At 35.3% G+C, this 18,544-nt stretch overlaps 1 protein-coding gene across 5 annotated transcripts in view; it reads left to right on the forward strand.

The window, feature by feature from the left end:
* Nucleotides 1-18,544, forward strand: part of LOC149578475 (RNI-like superfamily protein) — a 136,552-nt gene that overhangs the window by 47,036 nt on the left and 70,972 nt on the right. For 3 of the 5 annotated variants that reach the window (XM_089829331.1, XM_089829342.1, XM_089829337.1), the window contains 2 exons: nucleotides 6,423-6,509; nucleotides 6,620-6,719. The exons of 1 other annotated variant lie outside the window; for it this stretch is intronic. In XM_089829331.1, the coding sequence (XP_089685457.1) occupies nucleotides 6,423-6,509; nucleotides 6,620-6,719 (187 nt within the window). Of the gene's footprint in view, nucleotides 1-6,422; nucleotides 6,510-6,597; nucleotides 6,720-18,544 lie in introns of all 5 variants that reach the window. One more of the 5 variants, XM_089829346.1, reaches the window with a different exon arrangement.

The raw sequence follows: 18,544 nt of genomic DNA on the forward strand, positions 1-18,544 counted from the left end.
GTTTAGTCTTGAAGAGGCCTCGTTAAGCATTTTTTCTCTGAGTGTCATGTTGAATACTTAGTGTAATTTTTGTTTGCTTTTTTTTTTTTTTCCATTTGTGGATTGTGAATCAATATTATCAATTGATGACTTGGCACCGAGAATGAATTGCTATTGCTGTTATTGGTTGTTTTCTAATTATTGTGACTAGTGACATTAAAAATTACAGATGTTGGAAACAGGGAATATCTGACTTCTTCCCTGACTCTGTTGTAAACCACCTTTCAAATATCAGTAGCACTCGATCTATTCCAAAATTCTCAGTGCATAGAGCAATTGTAGCTTTGATTTTTGAAGTTGATGATGTTCAGGTCAGAATAGTAGCAGCTAAATTAATAAAAGTTTAGGTGTTGATGCATTTGAACTCAAATCTGTGTATATGCATTTATCCAATCTGTTTTAAGAAATCTACAAGAGTGAAAAAGGTGAAAGTTTATCTCAGATTCACTAAGGGATATTATAGTAGCTGAAAGCTCTCAATAGATTGTTCATGCTATTGTTGATTAATGTCTAAACTGTGAAAGAGAAGTAACCGTTGTTGGGATTTGTGTGAGTGTTTGGAAATGGTTGGAGGTGCCAACACACATAGAAGTTGCAAACTCCGTTTTGTAGATCAATGTATTTCTAATCATGCCTTGTTGTTACAGAGATTAACCACAACATTGGAGGCTTGTGGTGTTCCTTTAGAAGCTATACAGAGGTACTGTGAATAAGCCAACAAGTGGATTGTGAGGAAGATTAGATGATAAGGAGATAAGCATTATTGTTCTAATTTTATGATGTTAGTATCAGATTTTTTATAGTAAAATTTATGTTGATGCCACAAGCATTGCATTGGCTGTAGAGGCATAAGACAAAATCTCTTCTATGTATATCTTTATGCATGTTGAGATTAGACCACAAAGAGATAAGTATTTATGATCATTTCTCTTGAATATTGATTATAAACAACGATTGTTTTATCTCTCATGGTTGCAAGGTACAACAAAGAAATGAGATGAATGTTGCTTTGATGATACATATTCAAAGGGATACTACTCAGATTCTGAGGAAGGTTACATTAGATATCTTATTGTGATGAACAAGTTGTCCTTGCCGAGAGGGAGTCTTTAAGAGATAATCCTAGTTGTTAATGCATTCTTCTCTGGGAGAAGTTTGAGGTGAAAGCCCTCGGTCCACCCTCTATGCTGAGGCATGGTGGGAATGCATTCCCTGGGAGAAGTTTGAGGTGAAAACCCTCATTCCACCCTCTGCGAGTAGGCATGGTGAAAATGCTTTCTTTTTTGGGAGAAGTCTGAGATGAAAACCCTCGTTCCACCCTCTCCGAGTAGGTATGGTGGATCATCTTGTGCAAGTAGGCATGGCAAAAGTCATGTGTGCGACTCCATGTCTAATTTTATGGGCTTATGAAGTAACTATGGTGAATTATGTTATGTTGAGATAACATATGTTAATGAGACTATATGTGATATTGACATCTTTGGTTGCAACTATGTGTGCCTGCCTGACTAAAGATCTCTTTTGCTAAGAGGGAGTGTTGAAGATTCTAGCTGCGATAGAGATATTTGTAGGCGCAATCAAAGTACCCCAATTTTTAAAACTTTTAAGTTGCCACCCATGATAAATATCCGCTAATGTATTCCTATTCTTGAAAGTTTCTATGAAGGATTGAATTGTTTTTGAGTCCAAATATGTATATGTGGAAGCAGAATGGTGAAAATCCGATAAAGTTTTAAAGAAGTGGAGAATTCATTTTCCACTACACTTTTCGAAGTCAAAGTTCATTTTTCCGCATGAGAGGAGAAAAGGCAAAATCTCAGGTTACATTGAGGAGGCATGAGTTTAACCATCAAAATTGTTTTGTCAAGATAATCCATGAATTAATCAGCATGAAATCCTAACCACAATAAAGAAGCAGAAAATGACCCTCCATAGTGATTTTCCACCATGGAGAAGCACTTCTTGAATTTTCTGCAATGGAGTAGTCGACTCGAGATTTTGCACCAAAGGAAAAATGTGTAGCGGAAAACTCATTTTCCACTACGCCATTTGTAGTCAAAAGTGAAATTTCCACCATGAACAAATTGAAGTGTTTGGGATTTTCTGCCAGAGGCATTCCAGAGACTCACTCCCAAAATTGAGTAGAGAACCAACATGGTAAGCATGAAAGCATACTAGCAAATAGCTTCAACAAATTGAAGACATTTGGATTACAGAGCATGTGAAAATGGAGTTGATGGAAACTCCATTTTATCAATTCTGATTTTACAACAGTCATATAGACCGGCACTCAGTATCAAATATCTTTTTACTCCAACATTATTTTGAAAATCACTCTAGTCAGAATGAAGATAATTAGGTTTGGAAAAACATATCGAAAGCTGAGATTGATCCAACGGAGAAATTAAAAGATATGCCCCCTGCAACAAGACCCAAGTTTACGGGCAGACTTATTTTTCAGTCTGACTAGCAAAGGAACATTTTGATTTGAATTTAATATATTTTGATATCACTTGTCCAAACATCATTCAAATATGTTAATGTATATCCTTATAAATCATAGTTTATAAGTATGTTAGTTTTCAAAAGGAAGAAGATGAAGAGATCAAAGACCAAGAATCGGTTACAAACTGGTCGGTTACAGAACTAAATGGGCATTGAAGAGTTGATGAGTCACATGGAGAATATCTATTTATTGTAAAACCTTTTCATTTGCAAGGGGTTCTTCTTTTCTGCAAGAGTAGGTATTGCTGGAGTAGAGGGGAGACAGTAGTTTATTTTATGCATTTCATTTCATGCATTCAGGGGTTTTATGTTTTGATTTTTGTAATAGATTTGGCCAAAGTTGCAGGCTAATAAAAACCAGAGCATTGTATTTGTTGTGTTCAAAACAAGGAAGAGTTTTGCTTCGAATTAGAGAATTTGGGTAATATTTTCTGAATATATTCAATCAAAGCACTGTTTTATTCGGTTTTGGATATTAAATTGCATCTTATGTCAAATAATGAATGTGTTGTAGATTAGAGCATTTGCATGCATTCCTATTGCAGAAATTTGAATATTAAATTTTCATTTCTCCATTGCATTCACATAATTTGCATTCATATTGCATTACTGATATCAAGAAGTCATAGGAATTGTGGGTTCTTGGCATTGGCTAGGTTTAGGAACTAAAATCTGTCTGAGTTAGTTCTGTCTTGGGCTGGCTTTGTTTTCCTCTTCCGTTCTCGTTTTAAGAACGTACCCAATTAGTTTAGGAACAAACAAATTCATTGATTATCATTGATAAGGGAGCTGTACCTTTCAATTTGGAGGAAATCTATCAACCCAATGATAGATTATCCAACTGTTGGTAGATGATCATTTCTTCCAGATATGGGCATTTGGAAGTTTGTTGAGAAAGAACAATCTGTTTACCAACAATATTTATCTCTGATTTTATGAAATATAAATTTGTTTGTTATGACCGTTATCGTCATTTTCAGGTGACACAGACATTTGTAAAAGTATTTAAAGATAATATTTTATAAAAAGACGTGTCATGTCATGTGAAGACGCATGTGTATGGTAATATGAAATATTGAATAATTGGAAATATGAAGGTTCTTGTATTAGAAAGTTGAAGAGACCTTCGTGTGTTATATGGAGAGTCTCATTCCAATCTATTTATATGATTGTTAAGAATATTGTTGCAATCAAGTGAAAGCTTTGTACTTGAACATTTTATTATCAATAAAAGAGTCATTTTGTTGTTGTGGCTGGGTTTTTTCTTTCAAGTGGAAGGGTTTTCCCAGGATAAATGTATTGAGTCTTTGTGTATTGTTTATGGTCTTCTATTGCTGTTTATCTTTATTTCTGGGCAAAAAACTTAACACCACCTTTCTGTTGTCCTGCACTTAACCATCCAATAATTGGCATGCAAAAGTATTCTTGGCTTATTCAACCTATATGTGCCTTCTATTGGTTGGAAATTGAGATAGAGACCATATGGCATCTGTGGATGCCATAGCGTGATCCAAGTCCAAACTCTTAATTCTCCCAATAGGCTGGCATAATTATCATCTTTGATGCCACTATAATGTTCTATTCTAGTTCCCAACTAGAAGTTGCCTGATTGTAATGTTTTGTTCCAATTCCCAACTAGAAGTGCCTAGTGTATGTTTGGAAAATACCATTGTAATGTTTTGTTTCAGTTCCCAAGTGGGAGTCACCTAGCTGAATGTTTTGTTCCAATTCTGACTGGAAGTTTTCTAGCTATAATGTTTCGTTCCAGTTCCCAACTAGAAGTTGCCTAGCTGTAATGTTATGTTCCAGTTCCCAACTGGAAGTCGCCTAGCTGTAATGTTTTGTTCCAATTCCCAACAAGAAGTTACCTAGTGTACGATTAGAAGTTACCATTGTAATGTTCCTTTCTAGTTCCCAACTTGAAGTTGCTTGGTGTACGTTTGGAAGTTGCCTAGTGTATAGTGTTGACCTTCAAGTTGCTTGGCGTACGAGTTGACCTCCGTACAAACGTAATTAAAGACTGTACAATGGGATGGAGGTGGGTCATGTGGCTTGTTTGCATCGTAGGGAGTAGATCAATATGGAGTTCTAATATCCTTCATTGATGAATTGGAGAAGACATCTAATTTCCAACACACAAAAGTACACCATATAGCAGATACACGAGCGAGTCACAATTTATCACAAAGAGAATATAGTTGCAAACAATGAGGGTACTTGGATTTGCCAGATCCAAGTAAAGTAATATAGGAAACATAATAGGGTGAGGAAATTCCACTGAAACTGTGGTAGCCAAGTAGGGAAGTCTTGCACTTCCGAAATGGCGAACAAATATGAGCTCCAACAAGAATTCAGAGTACAATAAAAATAATCCCAAATCGCATACTAACAACTTCCTACTTGCCGTACATAAATACCTGTCTGGAGAAAACTCTCAAGGGTTTACAAAAGAATGTCAACAAGGCAAACGACTACGAACAATTAATAAAAATTGTGCCCCTTTATTAATTAAAGCAATTAATCAAATAAGTTCTTGTGATATTATTTAATTTTTAGTACCATCTAATTAATTAACCTAATTGGAATATTTTATAAAAAATTGGGGAAATTACATTTGTTTGTAGTTGATGCTTTATTTGATCCTTAACAACTTTTTTCCTCTATTTATTGTGGCGATTGGCTAGCTGCAGTCTGAATTTCTAAAATGAAAACTACTCTTTTGTCATCCGGTGTACTGTGGTGTCTTTTGTTTATCGAAAGAAAAGAGATGTTAAAAAGAAAAAATATAATAATAGCTCCAAGATCATTTTTAATTGTATATGCTTGGAGCTCAAAGTTCCTCCAAAGGACTTAATTCAAGATCTGGTTAAAATCCAAATTCATTAACTTGCATTTCTATTTCACTTACACCCATGATGGAGGGGCTTGAGAGTATATTTCCCTGAATATAGGAAGGTTGCAGTAGTACACAATGGAATGCTTTGCTTATAGATAATAACAATTACAATATCACTGATTGTTGGCTTTGTGAGCTGATATATATATATATATATATATATATATATATATATATATATATATATATATATATATATATATATATATATATATATATATATATATATATATATATATATATATATATATATAATAGTTAGAAATTGATAAATTAAAAAGTCTTGGAATAAGTGTAGATATGTTTATGTGCAAACCACTCATATATATACTTTTCTATCTCCATATGTATACATGCCTTGTATATCTATATAGTGCATGTACACACATACATATTCATCGTTCTCATAAATACATATCTCCATATTGTATTGTTTTGATAATTTGAAACAAAGATGACTGTAGTGTTGCGTGATACAATTTCTTACCTCGAGCTTAATTTATTGAAGCTCATGACAAGGAATGATCGCATTAAAGAAGAAAACCCTAATGACTCAACTATCTATCTAGGGGTTGACAACCTTGACATTGCAATTCTAAGCAAAGACAACCCAGGACATGTCATAAACTCACAGGTTTCATACAACTTAGATGGCAATTCGACTTTTCATATGTCTATGCCCTCTACTTGATGATTACCCACCCTTCCTACTTCATGTATCCACTTGCTCATAAGAATGTAGCTAACCAAAAGCTAGTTAATATTCAAGCATAGATATTTAAAACATCATAAATTCTCTTAAATGCTTATCCAAAACATTTCTCAATGGAATTAATGAACTACTGCTCATTGTGATCATAAAATAATCACCACATTCCAATGTAATACCGACATAGAGAAATGATTTGTGCAAAAGAAGGATGTAACAATCTTATTAATCCAGACATAGTTGATGGGTTGTGATTAGAGTGTGTTGATGCAGATGGCAACTCAAAAGAAATCTTGTCTCTCCATTGAATTGCATATGGGAGATTGCTCTTTCTTTGTCATACAGGCCTCAAAGATTTTGGTAGTATTTTTTGATTTTTTTACTTTGTTGTATTGCAGTTTTCATTTAGTTTATCAATTTATGTTATTTTAATTAATTTGCATTATAGACACACCAAAATTGAAGCGCAGGAGCTTGGTTAGTCTATGTTTGGGAGTCCTTGGGCGCCATCTTGAGGATATAATAGAGGAACTAAGTGAAGTTTCTGAGATATTTCCACCTGAAATCAAGGTAAAACCAATTTCCTTTTTGGAATTGATTGCGTAAAGTGACTATACGCTTGTCTTTTTATGATTAAGAAGTGGACTAATCACATTGTATGTTGAAGAATGTTATTTGGCTTATTTTAATGGGCCACAGTGTGATAGTTAATATAATATAATATAATGTGTCAGGAATCAGGAATTATTTACAGTTCAACCTTGCAGATTTAGGTAGTGAATAATATGTTAAATTGTATTTGTTGATAATGACAGGATAAAATATTTGGCATTGTTTATGCTGATGAAGTTAGTTGTTATGCAATGTACATGGCTTAATTATATTGATTATTGCGTAAGATTTTTTGTATAGCTTCTGCAATGGACATACAGAATGGGCCTTTGCCTAAATGTTTTGTGAAGAAGATCTCTCATATGCCTTCCATGTCAAATTTTTAATCGCAACAATTTTATTTCTACTATAACATCTTGCCATTTATAAGCTATTTTAGTGTTCACGCCTTTATAGTTGAGCTGAAAGATTTCCTACACTGCAGGAACAGCTATTTTTGCAAAAGAAAAAAATATTTTCCATTATTAAAAGTGTTTGGAAATATTGAAGCATATCTTTCAATAAGAATAAGGTTGAGGCTGAAGGTTTTTATTAGTAAAACTAAGATGTTAACAGTGTAACAAATCCTAATCTTAAAATGGAGAGTCAAATTCCAGCTAAAGAGGAAAATAATTGCATAATGGTACTTAGCAAATACATTTAGAAGATGAAGCATTGAAATAGAACTTACGGCAACATTCAGTGTAAGTGTGGCATCTTGGATGGGGATCCAATGTATTGCAGATCTCTATTTTTCTGTGTTCCCTGAGTTTCTGGGACAGGGACGGCAGGGGACAGTGGGATGGGTTTCTGGGATGGCCTTTTTTTTCCCGATTTCGGGGACGGGCAATCGGGGACGACAAAAGTGACATTTTTGTTTTTTTAAATTTTTTTTGTGTTAAAAAATTGGGGATGGATGCAAGTCCCCAATGAATTCCCTGGGACGGGCCGAAACACTGCCTTGATAATGACAGGATAAAATATTTGGCATTGTTTATGCTGATGAAGTTAGTTGTTATGCAATGCACATGGCTTAATTATATTGATTCTTTAAAATAGGGCACTGGGTTGACAACTTTAAGCATGGTGAAGAAAGAGAAGGCCATTTTCTAGGGGCTTGGGCATCGGTGCAGTCACTTTTTAAATCTTGTGCTAGTTTTGACTCTTGTTTTGTAGTCGGACACTAGATTAGTTATTGGAGTTAAACTTGGGCATTAGAGAAGATACCAATGCTTTACTTGGGTGCTAGAGAACATCTAAAGATGCTATAGCCTAGACATAATGTACTGGGGTGCTAGAGTAATTAGAAATATGTGTTAGGCAGGGAATTTTCGGGGATAGAGTAGATAGAAATAGAAATGTGTTAGGCGGGGACTCCCTCTCTCGACAACTTCATGTTAAATGTCGATTAAATTTCTATCAGATTCAGTGTGATGAATGTTTTTTATATTTCAGAATTGAATGGTTACTAATCTCTGATTTGTAATATGCAGATTTAAATCAGAAATGTCGATCTTTATACCAAACGTAGAAGTGATGCAAGTTTAGTATTTAGAAATACTGAATATATCAGTTCTGCTACGATTCTGATGTTGCTCAATTTGCTCTAGATAACATTTATCAATTTCAATGTTTCTAGGCAGATCGACTCAAGGTTATATATATTATTTCAATGGGTATGCCCTTGAATGGACAGGTCTCCACACGGTGGAGACACGTCCATACAGGACATGTCCTCGAATATGCAACGGTTCATTACAAAGAGGAAATCTGATCATAATCGGGATTAGTCAATACTACATTCTTAACTAAATAATATATATGTATGAGATCGCCGAACATGGAGAGATTAATCAGACTCAATCTGATTCAATATCATCTCCAATCAATTAAGATAGAACATAAAATATTCATAGTTATTTTGTATGAACAGATTTGCCAATATACTTGGATTTACAATTATGATCTGGTATATGAATGATGAACAGTTTTTCAGTATATCTATATATATATATATATGATATGTCAGTATATACTGATATGTATTTGCATAAATATCATTCATGTTCCTGACCATAGCTATCATACTTTAACACTCCCTCTAAGCTAGGGAAGATAGATATCTAACCAAGTATGTGTGTGTGTGTGTGTCACAATAGGCTCATCTATTGTGAAAAGAGATATCACCTAACTCGTGATATCCGAGGATATAATATGCTCAAGAATATCAAGTCACATGACATTCTTCTTTTACACACACACACACACACACACACACACACACACACACACACACACACACACATCCATGTTATGGTATGTGCACTGACATCATGTCTCATGATGTCCACCACAACAAATCATGGTATCTCACAAAGAACATAATGATCTGCAACTGATATCAAGTCTCATGATATCTATTAAAATGTTCAAGAGATACTAACTATCATGACATGTCCACAAATATCAAGTCACATGATATTTATCATGATAGAGAACTAACCATTGTAAAGTCGTCACCTTACAATGTTTGATACAAGTGTATATTACCTGAAAGATTGTCACCTTTCAATAATGTACATAGGGGGCCCCATAAAGTCATGGAGTCACACACATGACAATAAAAGATTTTACACAGAGTCACCACGGATTCTCTCATGTGGTGTTGTCATGGCGTCACACATGTGACATCCAACATGAACCATATCAGAGTGTGGATCCACTATGGCTCAATCTGTAGGGTGAAAAAATGGCTTTCATCCAAAACTTTTCTCTCAAAGAAAAGAATATGCAAGGATACAAATAATAGATCACTGATGTTGAAGTTCCTTTTCAGCTAAGGCTTCGTCCTCCAACATATCAAGCTTGTCCCAGAAGTACAAAAAACTTCTCTCTAGCATGAGACTTGGCGAGAATGTTGGTTGTCTATTCTTCATTGATAATGTACCTCAACTGAAAGTAAAAGAAGCTCCCTTTGTCATGGAGGCATTTCCTATCCATATACTCCAACCATGGAAAATATCTTGTCCCAAGGAACTCATCATCACACATGATAATTTGGCTTCCTTCTAAAGCTCCAAGTACTTTTGTCAACCTCCTGACCTCCTCATCCAAGGTTGTTTCTTATGTAATGTCTTGTTTCTTATGTAATGTCTTAGTCCCTCTAAATGCTATTTTCCTCTTCTTCGAAATGTTTTAGTCATCAACCGAGTCCCATGACTATAAGCATTTTAAGTATCCTTTTCTCCTCGGAGATCAATTGAATCAGATCCTCTAGTTGCTCTCTCTTGTCATAGAAAAGATATCCTTCTTACATAATTCCAATCGTAGAAGATAATTTTTTTTAATAGAATCGCATATTCTAGCATGATCAACATACGAGTAAGATCCAAAACCACTTTGGAGCTGAAGTCCTAAGATTCAGTCCTTTACAATTCCTTGGTAGCACACCTAATGCACCACTCTTCTTTTCCTGTAATAACTTCCTCATTATTCAGGAGTAAATACTCATCAATATCCTTCCTGATATAAGATGCTCCACTGAAGATCCTATCATCAAAAATTTGATATTCAAAGCACAGATGTTGTTCACAAACCAATAGACCTTCCATATGCATCAATTCAGAAAAATGCCTTTGCAAGAGCGCTTATCAAACAACGGGAATGGAACATTGGTTACTATTCCCCCCTACAATGTAAAATTTCCACTTGTTCCATTTTATAGAGTTTTCAGTCACTGTAAAGTACTTGTTCAGTATCTGTTCCATCTTCAAGTTTCACCCATTTCAAGCTTTGAGAACTCATGAATCCATCTCTTGTTATTTCCAAACTACCCTATTGCTAAGTAGCATATTGTATATGAATGTGAAACTGCATCCCTCTGAGTAACTTATCCAAATGATTCAAAGAGAGTAGAATAAGCGCTTTAGAATATCTCAGTCTAAGAGTCATTGAAATTTTTCCAACGCTCAAGCAGGGCTGTGACTCCATATACAACATCAGCAGCTGAAAATGTTGAGCTATACACATGAAGCATAGGTTTTGAATGACTTCTATAACTCTTTCACAGCAACACACTTTCTCAATATTCTGTAACATGTAATATCATGCTTCCTTACGGAGAAGTCAATCATAAAATACTTAAATATCTTCAATATTTCTATTGACACAGCCACACACCTCACTTTTGAAATAAATAAGAATATATACATGTATGGAAGCTTCTTAGCTCTTTCGGTTTTTATTCTTGCTACCACCTTTATCCTTTCTAAAGAAAGATAGTTTATATATATATTAAATGTTGCAAAGCTTTCACTTGTGGAAGAGAATCATGGTATCTTTGCTGCATACAAACTCTTTCCTTTTCCTTGTTCCACGTAGATGTTAATGTGCTGAGTATCTTTTGTGTGAATTTGTTCAACCAATTTAGTGGCAACTGTCTCTCACTTCCATGTCCATCTAATGGTATGACAAATGGCAGTAAACAAAAGAGATCAACAATCCTTCATCTCCCTTTATATAGAGACAAATATCTATTTCTTTATGATCATCGTGAATAGATTTTATTCATAGATATATGGGTGGAGCCATTATTATCCTCTGAAGGTTGATATTGCTGTTAACATTAGCCTCCACAGTCTATAATATGCATACTTGATACCATGTATCCCTTTTAAATCTCCAAATGTTGGATTTTGTATCTACAAGGTTCTTCGTTATCTTTAGACTATCTCAGATTTGACACCAGTAATTTGGGCTAGTGTTGCATCCAAACACTTGGACCTCCACCACTGTGATGGAGCCCTATTTTTTGGAAAGAAATCAGGTCTCCATTAATGGAATAAGGATAGAAAATTAATGAAAATGAGTCTCTTTCCTACTTCACATGAGGATTGTGCTGACAAGGAAGAGATTTGGGGATTTCAGAGGTAGTATCGCAAAGCAAGATTACTATGTCCACCACAATGATTCTAAGAAACCTAATGTATCAACATGTGAAGATTCTTTACAAGTAGTATGATGTTGGGCAGAATATTCTATTCATCACAAAGATCCAGAGACACATGAATTCTCTACAGGCTGATACACTTTCAATAGAAGGAAGCTTCAGCGAGTTTAATAAGCTTAGGCAATGAAATTCTGAAATTGACGTTGCTGCTGATCGAGAACATATGAATTCTCAGGCCTTAGATAGCCCTGATCCAGTAAATCCACCATATTGTTGCACATGTGGACACTTGTTCAGGCACCTTTAACCAGTTTGGTAAACAAAAGTTTTGCTCTGCATAATGGGACTTTTTGTGTTGTCAAGAACAGTTCAGTTCTTAGCATCCATAGCTGACAGTTATATAGCAACACATATTTCTGCTACCTACAGAATGCTTCTCCTGATCCAGAAACGAATGCAAATCTGACACACAATAGGTGGTAAATGATGCACATATGGAGGTTACCAAATACAGATCTATATTGAAGCAAAAGGAGGAAGATTGCCCCAAGTATAGACTGTTGTATGCATCCCCCATTTTATAAGGAGATATTGCTCAATCTGAGACCTTTATGAGTAAGCTCCAGAGTGTATTAATATTCAGACATTTTATCAGACAGGTTGGACACAATTATCATGTACTCATCTTTGCACATTTGTAATCGGTACACAACCAAACTGGCTGAGAATTTTCTACTTCAGAGAATAAATATTAATTACTATGAAGATGTCTGGTGTGATTATTGTGGTTATAGTGTTTCTGAGTATGAAATCATGCCTGAATTAGGATTGGTTATTACCACCATAGTTATAAAGGATAAGTGCTTTGATCAGGATGGTAAAGATATACATATCCCACTCATAGTACCAAGTGTGGAAGAATTTTTAAGTGCACGGGTGCCATTGGAAGATACAGACATGGGATCTTCAGTGTTACATCATGTTACAGGCAGAATTGGAAGTTCTGAATTATTTAGAGACAATCTGTTATTATTTCAAACCTTGAGAGCCATCTGAGCATAAAATTTGTATTGTTGTTGTCATTCATGTCATATCTAACAATAATGTGTTCCTCCGCAGGTCTGAGGATGCTTGTAGAAGAAAAATATATGTAGAAGCAAAATTTGGAATTCACGGCAAAAACCAAATATGAAGTGAAGCATTGATGTTTGTAGATGGAAAATCACCAGAGTTCAGGAATATACGCTTGAGAAGAGGGCACGATGATTTTTTTTGAGACATCAGTTAAACTACTTCCTCCAAGTCATAACCACGGCGGCTCTAAATCAACATTCTGTATATGGTCTGAGTATTATGCGGAAAAGAAAGTAGAATTCTACAAACTATGATCTGAAGAGTGTGGTAAAAGAAGCTGTTCAGTGGATAGAAGTTGCACAAAGAGGCATCCACAGGAATAAAGAAAATGACATCCAATTTTATAAGCCTTGGAAATTATTTGACCATCGGTTATGTTGGAATATAATTAGAGTTATAGTAAGTATTAAATATTGGTTAGTTTTTTATGAAGAGGTGCAAAGTTTGGGAAGGCAACCGATGCCTTTTGATCCTATATAAATATAAGATGTAAAATCTTACATTGGATATACATATACAATTCCAAAATTTTTATGGCACACCTGCTATATTATTTTCTCATTGTGGAGAAATGACTTTTTGAACTAAGCCAGTGGATTGTGGATTATTGAATAAATTCTTATGCGTTTCTGGGATAAATTACAGTGGATGGATCATTTCTAAGGAGCGTCTCCAGTGCAATTTTATTTCCCGCATGATTAGTAAGAATATTATTTTTATTTTATTTGCATGAAGCTTTAGAGTTAAAATATTATATAGTTTCGTCCTTTATAATTATTTTTTTAATTTTATAAATAATTTATATGATAGATAAGTGGACAAGATCAATTATAGCATTTTAAAATCGAACATCATAGATATTGAGAAATATTTAATTGTTTCTGAATCTATGTCTGGTTTGTCTCTGAACCACAAGAGTTAAAATACATTCTAGACTATTTTAAAATTGCGTTCATATATTTGATTTGTCGCATCTTGATTACTAAATTGTTTATAATTTATGTGTGTAGAATTTTATGAAGTTGTATGTTTTAAACTTATAATATTGACTCTATTGCCCTTCGGCACTGGTCTTTATATTTTTTATAATTTGCAATCCATCTGTTGGCAATTATATCATATCATTCCTTTGAAGAATTAATATATTCATTTGTTGCATTAGTCTCTACTTTAAAAAAAATCTCATATATTCATTTATTATTATTAATTCATTATTTGCAAGTTTAAACTTTTATGTAATTCTTGCTGTTAGGAAAAATTTCATCGCATTCGCATTCTAAACGATCTGCTATAAGCATCCTGGGCTAAGTGTTTTGTTCAGGATTAGGTACACTCGCCTTGGTTTTGCAGAGCCAGAGGCGTAGGGGATTTGGATTGCATCGATCAATCCCATCAAGTTGGCCATAACCGGTTGGATATCCCAACATCGAGTTGGCAAGACTCGTAGGATTTTGATTTGCGGTTTTGAGAACCAACACATTGTTTTAATGTAAGAGGTATGATTTGGTGGTGATGTAAGGTCTTGTCAGCATGAGTTGATGTTGTAAGGCCTCTTCCCCATAAGACCTAACTCCAATTCTGACATCTCCAATATCCAATTGGTATAATTTATATATTAATAAAAATAATATTCGTTATTAATATAATATATATATTAATAATATGATTATATTATTAATAAAATCATATTATTAATATAATCATTAATTATGAAAAGATATGACTTTATAGACGAAAACTATATATACAAAATTTTTATATTGATAAAGGATCATTCAAAAATACGAAGAAATAAAAAGGAAAATAAAAGGAACTAGTTTGCAATCAGAGAAACAAAATAAGTTAGTGAAGGTACCAACTGGACATTACAAGTGGATCAACCTTCTCTATCTTGAAAGGTTCCTTTAGAAGGGTTCATCTTATCATTAGAGTCTCTCCTACCCCTGATGCTAGGTTCCCCTTTGGAGATGCCACATTCCTTGCATCTTCTTGAAACAAATGTGGTTCTCCTTTCACCACCATGAGAAGTAGAGGCGTTCTCTAGACATCTCTATGCAGCATGCCCCAACTAGTTGCAGTTGAAACACTTCATGTTGGAGAATTTGGATGCTCTACTTTACTGCCTCTTCCATTAGGTCTTCTCCCCTTGTAGCCTTCTTTGCTACTTGAGTCCCCTACTTGCTCCCCTTGGCTAGATTTACCAGAAGACCTTTGGCTTGGACTTCTCCCTCCAAAGATTCCTCTACCTATAAAACATCTCCCAACTTTGCCTCTGTTATTGCCCTGCTTTGCCGACCGTCTTATTTTCTTCTAATCCTAAGGCCCAATTGGAAACATTTGTGTACTATTTTAGGTACCTGTAACCCCATTTTTTTAGCAACTAAGTGGAGTTCTTAGCCTTCACGTTCTCCAAAGGCTAAGTGGAGCATAAGAGGAAAATAAATTAATTTCCTATAAAGTCATTAAATAAATTAAAAATTAAAAGGTGACTTTATATTTAATTAATTTAATTAATTAATGTATTACAAGGGAGAAGCTTCTAGAGTGTGCATTAATTATTGGAAAGGGGGAAGCCTCTAGTAATTTAATTTTCTAGAAGCACAATTAATTATTGATTTGTAAGGGAGGAGTTTCTAGAGAGTGCATTAATTATTGGAAGGGGAAGCTTCTAGTACTTGCAATTAATTAATGTTTTAGTTCCTTCTAGAAGGGTGAAGGAAAAGGATAAATAGGGGTGAGAGTCTTATTGTTTAGCATCGGATGATTGTGAATTGCATTTGATAAGAGCCTGGATGTGTGAGTCACATATCTTTCTTGGCATTAGAGGACGTTCATCCTCTCTTGTAACATCTTAGACGTTATTCCCTTGGGGTTTGGCCTTTGGAATACATTGCTATGTATTGATTTTATCATTTTGAGAACTATTATTATTTCAGCAGTTGGTTTAGTTCTTGGGCATTTCCAGGTTACAGTACCAAAATGGCCACCTCATCTTGGATGTTGAACCTCAGACCCTTTAAATACCTTGCAGACTTCTCTAATTCATCTTCCTTTTTCTTTGATCTGAGGGTTAATTTGTGAAATTCTTTTGTATAATTACTCACATCTAAGTCTCTTTGTTTGAGGTTTTGGAGCCTCCTGTGCATCTGCAATTCACAGTCTATGGGTAAGAACTGATTCTTTACGGTAGTCTTCATTCTCTTCCATTAATTAATTGCATTCTTTCCTTATTTGATCCTTTCTTCCTGCAAAAAATTCCGCCAAGAAAGAGCAGCCTTTTTCAGTTTGGCTTTTGCCAATCTGACTCTCTTCTGTTCTGGCAGCTCTTTATAATCGAAGTAATTACTTAGGGCTTCCACCCATTCCATTACCTCCTCAAGGTTCAAAATACCACTATACATAGGTAATCCTTCTATAATATCTCTATTAACCGACTTTACAGCCTCCACAAGGGCCCTTTGATCTGCTCCCAGTTCTACTATTCTAGGGGCTTCTTTGTCCCCTTCATCTTCCTGGTCAGTGTCATCTTCTCCATCTCTGTCCTTCCCCTTATCCTTTTGTAAGTCTCCAGCTTTTTCCTCAACAATTTCTTCCATCAGTTTCTTGATAGCGTCTTGGCTCATGTTCTTTGGAGGCATGGTGCTAGCCTTAAGAAAATCTTCCTCTTTTCCTGCTGACATACACCAGTATCTTGCTTTCCCAAGGTTTGTAGCCTTGCTTTGATACCAATCTGATGAGGATGCTATGGGAGAATGGATGGTCTTTCACCTTACAAGGCCTCAAAACCAAGTCCTTAAACAAAAGTCTCTTTCACCCAACTAGCAACCTAGATTCCCCTCACTTGGAGAGACTCACACCTTCAACAACACATGCTCAACCTATCTCAACACCCACACTAGACCTTGGATACAACAAATCCAAGTCCCTCACTAAGAATGTCTTGTTTCCCAAGGGGTAAGAGTAAAGTTTCTGCTAAATTCTGTTTTGAATCAGGCTTAGATTGTACCTTTACTATGCTTGCTGTAGATAATCTTCAATAGACAGTCTTGTATGAATGGAGAAATATGATTCTGGAATTGCTTTTATATTTCTGCAACTCGTCTTAGGGCAGTATTGAATTAAGGAGCAAACTTTTATGTTTTGTGTGTCCTTAAAACCTTCAACCACACCCTACCTAAATACCATACCAAAGGGGCATGTCCCTCCCTTGAAGGGACATGACCCTATCTAGGTCGGCCTAGAATGCTTCCTCAAGATCGCCGCCCAATCAAGGTAAAGAACATGTAAATAGACTTAACTAAAACTAGTTAAGGTTAACACAATTATTTACAAGAAGGGACACTGATCATGTCTAGAAAGAACAATATATATCGTAGGCATTTCATAAGGTATTTTAACAATGCTAAGGTCTGTGTGATCTGCACATTCAGATCAGTATGTGATGAGAGTTATAGTTTTAACAGTAAGCATACTAGCATTATAGGGGTTTGACCACTCATTCTCCACTCCAATACACTAGGCTCTAGATACAGTTTCCTTGTGCCAAATGATCACAAATTCAAGTGTTTTCAGTGATCAGTTGAGTCCCAAACACTCTATTTCCTCCAAAACACCAATTAGGCCTAATAGCCCCATTTAGGTCACCCTAATAGATATTTGGGCTGCCAATTTTGACCAACAGATGATCTCCGAAAACAAACTCCAGTTCTTGACACCCTTTTGTGCCCTCTATCATATTCCCAAGTTTCAGGCTTGGATCAGGACGCTAGACTAGGGCTGCTTCAGTACCCTCCTGTTTAGACAAATAAGCCAATATTGCAGAATACTGTTATCAGAGGTATTTGAGAGATTTCTCCTTGCAATCTAATGGTTCTAACACCCCCAACAGGTAGCCCACATTCCACTCAACAACTCCAATGTGTTCGAACCCCTCTTGCACTAAGTTTTGTCTCCCAAAAACTCGCTGCTGTCATCAAACTGGTCTGTCACATAAGAGATTGTAGGCCTAGGGCTTATTGCCAAAAATGGCCATTTGTTTGGATAGATACAAGGACTTCAAAATCTTAAAGTACATTAGTGGACGTTGCGAACCCTAGGGTTTCAAATTTTTTGGCCCGAGGTTGTGGGCCCAAAACCCATGATTTTTCTCTAAACTCCTGTTATGAAGGGTTTTCAAGAGATCAGTAGAACTTTTCTTATTACAACCTTATATGATCGCTTCAAGTCTTCAAACCAAATGCATGAAAATGCTAATTCAAGGCACTATCAGAATCTATAACATGATCTATGCTGCCAATCCAAACACTTACGGTTGTAAAACCAAATGCACAGAAATTACAGAAAAGTCTTTGTTTATTCTCTCCAAAGCAACTTGTCAAGTCACACCAACACTTGCTTGGGCCAGTTTAGAGCCATTTCAACCTTTCCCCAATAATTCCTAACTAAAATTCAAATGTAGGTGATCGTTGGCAACTAATTGCATAATATGGCAAAATTTTGTCATTGATAACATTTTTCCAATTTGACAACTTTTACAGATTTCGCCCTTAGACTTCTCCTAGGACCACTAACACATTAAAATTGCTTAATACATCACAAAAATGATTCTGCTCACATGGTCTAAGCGTTGCCTTACATATTTTACCCTCCATTGACCTTATTA

The sequence above is a fragment of the Cupressus sempervirens genome, chromosome 1, assembly GCF_028749045.1.
Source record: "Cupressus sempervirens isolate cs-2001-9-10 chromosome 1, ASM2874904v1, whole genome shotgun sequence".
In the NCBI taxonomy this organism is placed as follows: domain Eukaryota; kingdom Viridiplantae; phylum Streptophyta; class Pinopsida; order Cupressales; family Cupressaceae; genus Cupressus; species Cupressus sempervirens.